Below are 12,013 nucleotides of genomic sequence, written 5' to 3' on the forward strand. Positions count from 1 at the left end.
TGAAAGGTGAAGTGAGGTATTCTATGACTGTGCTTATCAGCTGATTTCTGTAGAATCCTCCGCTTGGAATTTTTTGTCCTTTAAACACACACACACCGTTTTACAGAAATAAATTGTAAACTGACACCTCCTTGGAAAAGTCACACACATCACGGCTGAGAAAAAATACAGACCTTGGCACTTGCTGTGAAGACAGATCAGTTTTTTGGTACTGTACTCCGGTTTTCCAATGACATAGACAGACAGGGCGTTTATCCTGCAACTATCTGGTAGCCTGTCTGGTTGCTTGCGCTTGGGGCCGCTGGGACTAAACACTGATTCCTGAATTTCTTGTAAACAGATTCTCATTGAGAAATGTTGCAACACAGTTCCTCAATGACATTACCATTAGTCACCAGTTTCTTTTAAATCTGCGGGCTCTTCCACAGGATTTATTTTTCTACCAAACGTAATTCTTGTTAACAAGACATCTCAGAATTTATGGCATGAGTGATTTTCAGGCTGTTTTATAGAAATATTGAGCAGTAGATAAGATTCACAGATTTACCCAAAAAGCCACAATTGCTGAAGAAATGTCATGTGTTGATGTGTGATTAAATTTAAACATAAAATGATTTGCTTACTTGTAAAGTATGAAGCTAAAGCCATCATTTGACATGGTGGCTTTTACGAGGGATTACTGCTGGGCTGTTTCTCGGATGGACGGGTACATTTCCTGGGATCTTTGATGGTTATCTGACCACATTACGTTGACAGGAAGACTCTAGGAAGTAACTGTAGCTTGTCATTTCTAACTCAGTTGAACAGAGTAGACAAAAAGTATTATGTGCTAATCAGTGATCTCTAGAGGTGCTATTGGCTGACATTGTTATCTTTGGATAGTACCAGGCTTGTTGTTTCCCTGTCTCCAGTCTTTATGCTGAGCTAAGCAGGCCAGCTGGTGGTGTTAGCTTCATATTTGGTGTGCAGACATGTAAGTGATAACCATTCCTTGAAAGATGGGGTTTTTTTTAGGCCCTGTTCCAGAACTCCCTCAAGATTTTGTCTGAATTGGTTAGCTGAAGCTTCATGTGAGTGTCAGATAAAAAAAAAAAAGAAAGTTTTTATTTTTTACAGAACAAGGCTTGTGAATTGGACCCACATTACTTTTTAAATACATTATGAGGGGATCTTCTAATGGCCAGTATGGACAGGGGGGAATGATTGTGGCATTTAAAACCTATTTCAATGTTCATTTGGGCACCTGTCTGTTGTTTCAACAGACTTGAAAAGTTGTGAAACTGTCCTTTAAAATCTTCACCAGCGATCTTAGCAGACTTAAGGGCGTGTAGACTTGAACTGCACCATCTCCTGCACACCCAAATCATCAAATCTGTCTAAGATCTCTACAGTCAAAACTTCAATGTAATGCTGCGAGTGTGGTTTGGTACAGAGAAATAACAGTATCAGTATCGTTGCAGTACCAGGAACCCATTCACATGTTTGCGCACACACACAGAGACTTCCCTGAAGAGAGGAACCGCGATAAAAGCAACACGTACAGACCGCAAGGTGACTGAGGGCTCCTGCAACAGCCCCAGGAAGACAACGCAAAGTTAGAAAGTGTAAAGGCAACGTCATGCTCTCAAGACTTCCGCCATATACACACACACACACACACACACACACACACACACACCTTTGAATTCAAGCTCAGTGACATTATGTTCATCACTTTTACACATGAAAAAAAAACAGGTTGAAACAGAGTTGTAGCGCTGCAGTATAGGAAGCCAGACATTCTTCCTCCACGGTAAGGTTAGATGGAATTTAAAGCTGCAGTTTGAAGTTCACCGTGTGGGTGTTTTGTTCACCCCAAGCTTCCTCGCTGTAGGTCAGGATTTTACACGAGAGAATGAAGACATGAGATTGAGCACAGTCTCATCTTATGTCAGCAAAACACAATAACAATGCTGGTGCGCTGGCCTCCCTGTTGTTAAGTAGAATAATTTATTGCAGTCTTTATTTAATTCTCTGTTTCAGTTCATTAACAATAATTACATGTTTTTAAAAGCCAAAAGCATTTACAGAGCATACAAACATATTACATACACACACACACACACACACTACAATCAGAGACTTAATAATGGAAGCTTGGCAATGGCATGGCATGGCATGGCATGTTCGGGTAGGTGGTCAGAGGTAACACGCCGGCCTGTTGGGAGATAACATGGGGCAGTGTGTTCCTCCAAACTATCTCTGGCTTCTCTACAAATGTGCCAAGCCTCTTCATCACTATCATTCTGCTGCTATTTACAGTGGCAAGATTGAAACACTAAAGGACAGATTAAAAAAAACAAAAGAGAAAGAAAAAGGAAAGAAAAGAGTATTGCTCTGAATTTCTCCTTAACAAACTCGACTGTACAGAGTTAAAAATAAGAATGATCGAGCATTAAGACTTTAAGATAACAATGGCACAGGAAATGAGACAGTGAGCTAGAACACAGGGGCATACTATAAGATGAACAAGTAAATAAGAGAGGGAAAAAACTATGTTCTGAAGAATTAATGAGTGTGCTTTGTTACTAAGAATTACAAATCAAGTTCGTGAGTTCAAGGATGAAAATACACAGACTCCGTTCATGTCGCTCAAATAACAACAGCTGTCGGAGAGAGAAGTTGTCCATTACATTCATCTCATCCCCTCACTGATTAGCTCTTAGGATTATTGCAGTAGTAAAGCTTTATTCAGCTGATTGAAGGAGGAGGTTTTGCCCTAGACGATGATCTCAGAAACAGCTTGTTGGTGTTTTTTGTTTTTGTTCTTATCTAAAGCAACTCTGGGAACCTGCTGCTGCTGCTGTCATTATTCCAGGAATAATGAGTCACACTCTAAAACTGAGCCAAATTCTCAGCAAAAGTGACCATTAAATGTTTCCATTTATGATCCCTTCTATCATGTACATGGAGAATAATACTGAGCCCAGGTCAGTGCCTGAAGGGCAACCGGCAGATACATTCAACCCAGTGTTGTTATGGCGATGTGCAGACCTAAAGACACACGTTACTCAGCTCTGAAGTTGAAAGGTCTAACATCATTTGTCTCTATTAAACTGTATCGCTCTACAAGACTGTCTTTTAATCAAGGAAATTACTTTTTAATCTATTTTCTTAACATATGAAACAATCTGAAATACTTTTTTTAGCAGGTGGTACACTGCATTACCACAAGCTGAAATTCTCACTGTATAGAATGAATGAATAAATGCATGGACTGACCTACTACTACTACTACTCACTCAACTGCTATGCATTATGTATTACTACTGCAGCACCATTCAGCTCTTTCACATGATCTATTCTCATCACTGCAGGCTTTGATTCATGGATTCAGGAAGGAAGGAAGTGATCAATCCGCTGAGGTCAAAGTTTGTAGATTCCCGGTGCATATCTTAAAAAATAAAATGCACTGATATGCTGCACTCAAACAACTCCCGTCCTAAACTGTCAGCCCAAGAGATCAACATTAAAAGCGATGGTAACCAACTATGTGCTGGCTGTGATTGTGATCGGAAAAGCTTCTTTTACTCATCATTCATCCATCCACATGTTTAGAAGAGAACATGATGGCCAGAGATACCGGTGGGTGGGAGGCAAAACATCACGTTAACATCAAATGAATGTTTTACAGTGTGCTCAAGATCATTTAATACATTAAAAAAAAAAGAAAAACAGACACTGATTAGTAAATGGGAAATGAATGGATCATTACTTTACATGTGGAAGAATAAGAACTAAATCAGATACAGAACACACACCCTGAAAACACAACCATACACACATGCCTAACCAATGGCAGTTCTATGTGGCAGTAACTGCAAACAGGTCTGACATGCAGCAGTTAAAAGGCTAGTGCAGCTTACTTACTGTGTGTGTGTGTGTGTGTGTGTGTGTGTGCGTGTGTGTGTGAGAGAGAGACAGCATGAGAGTGTGTTTAGCATAGTAGTGACCACCACCACAAAACAGCAGTGGTGAACTGTTATGTGAACATAAGACACAAAAATAGAACAGATCTTTTAAAACCTCACAGCAGCAGCAGCAGCAGCAGCAGCATGTGGAGCGTGCGTGCGTGTGTCTCTGAGCTGACAAACCATCAATCAGAATGAGTAAAAAAATGTTGCTGGTTGCGCGCCTTGACACACGCGCGTGCTAAAAATCACTTGCATACACACGCACTCCAGTGCATGGGAACCCAGACGCGCTTTGAGCTTTCCATGAGTTGCACCATCTGTCTGTCTGTCTGTCTCTTCCTCTGTGAGTAAAAAGGGTCTTTCTTCATGTGCAAACACAAATGTTGAGAATGCCTCCAGAAGCCTCTTAGACTATTCACACATCACGCACTACCAACAGGTCGCAACATGAAAATATACCGCAGCCAAGCTGGATAGTTTTAACTACCGTTACTTCACTGTCCTCTGCATGTATATGTGTGTGTGAGAGATGAGTTTTAAGTGCATGGGCAATGAATTTTAGTCCAGCTCAGGTGATTCTGGTGTTTCAGTGTGTATCTCTGTATCTTCTGTTTTCTCTACAGACTCTGCAGATGTTGAGTCGTCTCTTTCTTCCAGCAGTGCGGCAGAGGACAGGTCTCCATGTTCCCCCGCAGGAGTGTCTTTATCTACAGACTCTTTATCCTCTGCTTCTTCTGGTGCCTCCTCAGTGGGTGTGACCAACTCCGTCGTTGTGGTTTCCTCTTTTAGCGTTGCGTCTGTCTCCGTGTCATCCGTCGGAGACACCTCCTCCTCCTCCTGCTCCTCCTCTTTTAGCTCTTCCCCTTCCCTTTCTTCTTCTTTCCTAACACCCTCTTTCTCCACATCGTTGTCCTCTTCCTCTTCAGGGATGGCGGCGTCCGGTCTCTGAAGGGTTGCGGGAATGTGGCTGGTGCAGGGGTGCAGGTGCGGCGAGTCGGAAGGGGGCAGCAGCGTGAGCGACTCCACGCTGAGGGCGTCGGCGTCGCTGTCGGTGAGGAGGGAGATGGTGGGTTGGGAGGCCGGGGTGAGGCTCGGGGCCAGGGCCTGAGCTGGAGCTGGGGTCGAGAAAGCGGAGGAGACCAGCGTTACCTCCCCTCCTCCTCCTTCACCTTCTCCACCCGAGGAGGAGGGAGGGGTGTGCTCCAAAAACGTGCCATCATCTAAAGGGAGAGAAGAGGAGAGAGTGAAGGAGGTTTCAGGATTCTCACTGAGGTCCTAATGTAATGTTTATGTACGACTAAAAGATATTCAAAACTTTATGAGAAATTCTATCACCAGTGGACACACTAAAACATGGATAAAACACAGGATTTATAACCACCAGGAGAACCTTCTATCTATGTGGGTACCCAAGCTCTACACACACACATTTAGACAGACACACACAGACTGCTGACTCACTAAAAAAGCACAGCGTGTTCACCGAGAATCTCCTTTTAAATCGTTGCCTTCTGTTCATAGCGTCAAAGAATGAGCCTTAGGAAAAGGTTAAGATTGTTTCAGGTGTGTCATATAGAGCAGAATTAAGAGGTACAGGGTGATCACACTGGATTTGTATCACACATTAAAAAGCAGCACCGGCAGTAACTATAGTTTGTGCAGCTACGGCTTTAACTATGTACTACAGTGTCGGCTACTATGTAAACATACTCACATATTAAGAGTGAGGGTGCAGTACAGAAGAAACAACAGAACTGTTTTACAATGATCAGTGTCATGACTACAAAAGCACACCAAACCCCACCTTTGACAGCTTACTGTTAGAAATCAATGGATTGATCTGCTCTTCTTGGAAATGTGGAAATGCTCGATGGACAATTTACTATCACCATAAAGATCATGCATAAAAGGATGTACCAGTCGATTGAACCAGTACTGACGCCACTCAGGTATGAGCCAGTGTATGAAGCACTCCTTTGTTTACATCTATTTAATAAATACTACGGGGAAAATGCCCTAACAGATGAATGAGAGCACACCCTTAGAGCTTTCCTAGCAGGTTTGTGACTTACAATCTAAGGACGGCTGATAAGAAACATTTAAAGAGATACTAAATGTTTACAATGTTGTAAAAAGGAAACGGTTTAACACCTGATAACGTAAGGAACCAATACACTCAGCATTCTAGTCGCCTTCCCAAACCCAATGATTCCAGTGGGTGTGACTTTTACCTGCTCTGTTACTCAGTTCAGATGAATTCAGCTCAGTTATAGTGAAACTAACTGTTCCAAACAAAGCTGATTGTAAAATGACCTTTGTGTTCTACAGTGGGAGTCCCCTGAGATATAGCCTAGCTCGGTAACCAGTTTAACAGGTATTCTGAAGGCTAGAGTGGAACTATTCAGAATTTCACACAACAAACACTGCAGTAGAGTATGTACAGTATGTATAGTAGACACCTACAGATTGTCTGTACTTCTTACAGTAAATACCTGGAACTCAATTCATACAACTGCAAACTATATAGTGGTTTCTGCGGTGTGTGTGTATGTGTAGTGTAGCTGTACCACAGTCACGTATTGTGCTCTTGCCGTGTATAAGGGAACGTGTGTACTGTATAAGGCAGATATAATGAGTTAATACACCTCTACCTCCAGGACGAATTTTATTGTCCCAAAAACGTACCACATGTACTTCTTTACAATTGTGCTTCTGTATGCAGGTAATGTATGTGCTTGTGTGTGTGTGTGTGTGTGTGTGTGTGCTACCTGTGGGGCTCTGAGCTGATATAGTGCTTGCAGTAACAGAGTCACATCTTCCTGTGCTCCCACTCCCACTGGAGGGAGGCGAGGGGGAGGAGAGGGGAGAGGGACTGTGCTGCGACACACAGTGAGCCACCGCAAAACCTGGGGGGGGACGGTGCACATGAACATAGACACACACAAACACACACACACACACGCATGTGTTAACTCTAGGGAAGCTCCATCACTGTTTCAGGACCATTCCTGACCCTGACATCCTCACTTCAGGTGTCACGTTGTTGCCTTTCAGTTTGTTTTTGTTCATCGCAAGGTTTGATATAAAAGAACACAAATGAAGTCTGGAAATCTTGTGTGGACACAGTACAGACACTCATACATGATGTAACCAAGGAGACGTGAGTGTCAGGTCCAGTTTAGATGTGTGCCTGAGTGTGAGTTTAATCTAAAAACTTAAATTTATGACTACTATAATTTACCGAAACACACAGTATGTTTAGTAACAAGAGAATACATGTTGAATTTTAACTTGGCTTTCAATATTTGCCAAGCACGTGCACAAAAAACGATGGGTTTTCTATGGCTTTTGCGTGTCAAATCAATGACATAATGTCACTGCGTGGATTATTAACCTTGTTGCAGTGTGCTCCCTGGTTACAGTTAGTGAACTATCAGCTTCTACCTGCTCAGATCTCACAGTCAGCAGCAGGAGATGAGGAGAGCAACAGGGGAATCTAGCACACATAGTTAGTATGGTAGCCTAATGATAGAAAAAGTAAAACTGGTAACTACAAAAATAAACCACAATTTATACTGTGAATATATAGTTTCACAGACAAATTGTTGTCTTTATTATTTATCTTTTATTTATTGTTCCAACAGCTCAGGTCGATTGAACAGAAAATATTTTTGTGTAGCATACATGTGTATGTTATTGTGTTAAAGCTATCAGACCTTAACATTTAGTTGTTTTGTTTAAATTATTATTTATAATTTAATATTACTTTAAAAACTCAGGGACGTCCAAGAAGCAACATGTTATTTGAGCACTTTTTTGCATACTCAATTTGAAATAATGTTTTGTTTTTGAATGAAGGGGTGGAAATTGAAAAAATATTTTTTATCCGATTCATCGATTAATCGAAAAAATAATCGACTGATTAATCAAATATCAAAATAATCGTTAGTTGCAGCCCTACAATATATGAAGCCTCAAAAGCCTGAGAAAAACATTTTCACAGTGTAAAAGCCTGGATTTTAGGAGCTTCACATTACAGAAGTAGGTTTCCTTGCTAAGACGAACAAAGAGAGCTATTCAGGGACTGCAGCAGGTCATTTAAACCTGTACCACGGATTAAACTGGAACGGATTAGGTGACAGTAAAACTACAGGATGAATTTTGAATATGAAAGGAAATAGATTGAGTTACTGCTGTATCCTCTGGAGTGACATGTCAACACAAAGCCTCTAATCAGCAGCAAGTCTTGAATTACGGTTACACTTCTACACTAAAGATCAAATCGTAAACCCATTTCCACTGCTCAGATAACATCGTCTTGTTGGTTTTAAGGTCAGGGCAACTTTCTGAAAAGTTCTCTCTTAGACTTCAAAGGAAAGATCTTGATACAGTAACACACTGTTTTATATTATTTCTCATAACACTGTTTCCAGTAAATGATTCAGTGTGTATACATCATGGACCTGCCAGTGTTTTATGATGTTATTATGCTCACTCAGATTCCAGATTAAAGGCTCTCTAATTCCTACAACAGTGTCTGTGTGTGTTTTGTTTGCTCCTTATTCTAAAGGGCTCCGATGAGAAAATATATTTAAAACTTTAAAAAAGTCTAACAAAAAAAAAGAAAGATAAAATTAGGAGAGTGGAGTTTCTGCCTCCCTGAAATGAAAAGTGTATAGTCTGAAGCAGTGTGTGTAGAGACTGGACCCTGCTTATCTGTGTGTCACCTGGTACTTTATCCACGGAGGCAAAGACTGATCTGTTTGCAGTGGGGTCGTTGGGGGCCCGTCTTGACTGCTCGTAGAATCGGAAAGGCAGGCCGCTGGGTGAAGCGTTGGTTGTCTGACCGAAACCTAACACCTCCGTCGCACTGGGCTGCACAGGCAGGTCCAACAGAGCTGCACACAGAGGAAACATTTGCTTTAAATCTTAGTGTTTTCTTGACTTCAGTGACTATTTTAGCAGGGTTCACATCCTCATTGACTGTGCTGTGTTGGCAAATATGTTATTACTTCTGTAAGTCATTCTAAAGAATCTCGCCATCAGAAGGGGAAGTTCAAGAAACTGATGGCTAAGTCCATCAGTATTTATTGTTTTAGAACAATAATTCTTAGAACATTTTCACACGTATAGTTCCTTTGCTCTGGTCCAAAACAGCTGATGAGCTGGTAAATCTGGTGTGTTTTCCCCTTGGTTTGGTCACATGACAGAGCTCTCTTCACTCACTGGTCAGAAGTATCTGGTGCGGGACCAAGAATGTAAATACAAGAATAAGGTCTACTTTGCAAATACAAAAGTACTACATTGTTCTTGTCCAGATTTGAGCCTCTATTTATTATGTGGCCAATAAATTTGCTCATTCCAATCCCGCTGTGCAAAATCCCATCTGCCTAAGAGAGCCGCCTCGCACTAACGTTCTGAGTACACCTGGTAGTTGGGTCAGATTGAGGTCGGATTACTATCCCATGATAAACGAACCACCACAAAGTTCGTTTGAAGCCGGACCAAGACCACCTCCTCTAAAGTGTCTTGGTGCGGGTGTTTTGATCTGCACCTGAGTGTGATTACTGTGTTCACACCTGCCCAAATGAATCCCAACACAGGGGAAAACAAACCAGAATTTGATTTAACCAGCACCAAAAGTGCAAGAGTAAGAATTCTCTTAATTAGTTTTCAGTGTGAATGCACACAGCCGTGTTGGCCTGTGGATGATATTTTACACATTTAAACTTGTGAGTTACTTTTACTCAAAGCTCAAGGAGGGATCATTTTGATCATATGAGTGGAGGCAGAAGGCTTGAAGCGCTTCCTGTTTACTCACCTGCGATCCTCTGCATCTTCATGCGCCGGGCCTGGATGCGACCTTTGGCCAGCCTCTGCTTGGCGATGATGCAGCGGATGTGGTCGGCGAAGATGAAGTTGGCCTGCAGGATGGGCAGGGGCTTGGCGTGGGGATTGGAGCTGGGCTTATGGATGACGATGTTCAACGCTCTGCTGTCGTCTTCAACACCGGACACCTGCATGTCCTGTTGCCAGACGGAGGGAGGAAGGGAATAAAAGAGAGGGAGAGAGTGGTCCAGAGTTTAAACAGCATGAGATAGATGAAAACAGGGTCAACAAAGAGGAAAATAGACAAAGTGGGAGTGGAAGGGTGAAGATAATGACATACAAAAACAAGAAAAAACAAACGCAAAAGGAGAAGACAGAAAAAAACCCAAATGGATGGAAGTGTGTTGACAGAAAAATAAATGGGACATGACTGTTAGCTTAGTTACAATCACAAATTCACACCCAAAACATCAGAAAAAAAGAAAGAAAAGTTATATACACTAAAACATACACACGTACACAACTGGTCTCTTACTTGCAATAGGCCAGCAAACTTGACTACACCCCATCCGAGACGTTTGGTTTCTGGTTCGACCAGACTCATCTGGTAGACATCCACAGCGAGGAACCTTTGGGCCTGGCCGCCATCTTTACTGACTACCATACAAGCTATTAGGTCACTGTTATCTGAAAAGAAGAAAGAAAGATAAACATGATGGTAAAGAGAGAGTAAAGATACCAGGACTGAGAATTTACTTGTTTATGGTTTAAATAGTCAGTTAGTTGTGTCCAGTAAGCAGGTGCAATAAGCTTCTGTAGCGCCAGGGCAGTTGGGGGGGGGGGGGGTTGGGCACAGAAGCACTTTGCCTTTCCTGCACTAACAGCTCTGTGAGGTTGCAACATAAAACCTAAACCTTACCATGACGGTACGTTTAGCTACATGCTAAAGTCAGCATGCTAACATGCTCATAATGACAATGCTAACACACTAATGTTTAGCAGTTATGATGTTTACCAGGTTAGTTTAGTGTGTTAGCTTGATAACATTTGCTAATTGGCACTAAACACAAAGCACTGCTGAGGCTGAGGAAAATGCCATTAGTTTTTGTTGGTATGGGAGAATATCAAGACTACAAGTTATTAAGAATTTCACTCAAAACCATGGTGGCCCAAGATAAAAAGTCAGGGGGGCATCACTGTCATTAGGATTTATCCACTGGACACCATGAGTGTCTATACAAAACTTTATAGAAATCAAGACTTGTTGATATTTCAGTGTAGACCAACCAACTGACATGAGCCATGACCCATAGCCATGTTGCTAATGTGGCTAAAATGATACAACTAAGCAGACTGTGACCATCACATTTTCAAAAGACGTTTTACTCTTCAAAAGCTCCATGATAGACATGCACACTGTAACATGTGCTGACAAATAATTACTGAAGAATATATTACTGACATTAGGACTGGGAGATATGGACAAAACACACAATATTTTTAACTGAATATGTTGATATTGACATGAAGACAATATTGAAGGAATGACTAAGATGATATCTAGACTCATATCACAATATTGATAGAATATAGATGTATTGCCCAGCCCTTACTGGCAGACATGGAATAACCACTGCTCTTTCGTTTTGCTTCAGGAAAGACTGACATGGTTTTATGTCACTGGAACATATGTGATTACTAATGCAAAACCACATTCAATTAGCACACTGTAGCCTACTTTTCTTTTATGTTATAAATGAATTCATACCATACAGAGATTCAACTTCATGCAATTTTTTTACCAAAGATTTTAGTTATGAAGTGCTTTTAATTAAAAGTAATTGTGTGTCTTACTTTTGAACTATTGTTGACTTTAAGCACTAATGTACACTACTTAAAGCATACAGAGACAGCAGTCCGATATGCAGTCAGTAAAAACAGACAGGCTGCTACGCACTTAAAAGGACAGAGAAAATGCTTTGCTCCCACATGTCTGGAAGCATGATGCAGAAATGATACACCCACATCTGAGCATCGTCACTTCAGTTTACCACGAAACCTACAGTACTAGGAAGCAAACATGAAGTGAGGAACTGACGATGACCTCATTTGACTACACTGGTTTTCATTTGAATATTGCCTGGCTCTAAATATAAAATACTAAGACCAGACTGATATACAAATTCCCCAATTTATTTCTCTTTTGCTGGCACAGTCTCACATATGCCATC

General features: G+C 41.4%; 1 protein-coding gene across 3 annotated transcripts in view; it reads right to left on the bottom strand.

The window, feature by feature from the left end:
- Window positions 1–1,979: 1,979 nt before the first annotated feature.
- Window positions 1,980–12,013, bottom strand: part of clec16a (C-type lectin domain containing 16A) — a 45,860-nt gene continuing 35,826 nt past the window's right edge. For 2 of the 3 annotated variants that reach the window (XM_053338245.1, XM_053338244.1), the window contains exons 20-24: window positions 10,318–10,469; window positions 9,775–9,979; window positions 8,681–8,851; window positions 6,722–6,859; window positions 1,980–5,173 (exon numbers count right to left, since the gene is read on the bottom strand). In XM_053338245.1, the coding sequence (XP_053194220.1) occupies window positions 4,512–5,173; window positions 6,722–6,859; window positions 8,681–8,851; window positions 9,775–9,979; window positions 10,318–10,469 (1,328 nt within the window). In that variant the 3' untranslated portion in view covers window positions 1,980–4,511. The remainder of the gene's footprint in view (window positions 5,174–6,721; window positions 6,860–8,680; window positions 8,852–9,774; window positions 9,980–10,317; window positions 10,470–12,013) is intronic. The other variant, XM_053338243.1, reaches the window with a different exon arrangement.

This window comes from Scomber japonicus, chromosome 18 (assembly GCF_027409825.1).
Source record: "Scomber japonicus isolate fScoJap1 chromosome 18, fScoJap1.pri, whole genome shotgun sequence".
Classification (NCBI taxonomy): Eukaryota; Metazoa; Chordata; class Actinopteri; order Scombriformes; family Scombridae; genus Scomber; species Scomber japonicus.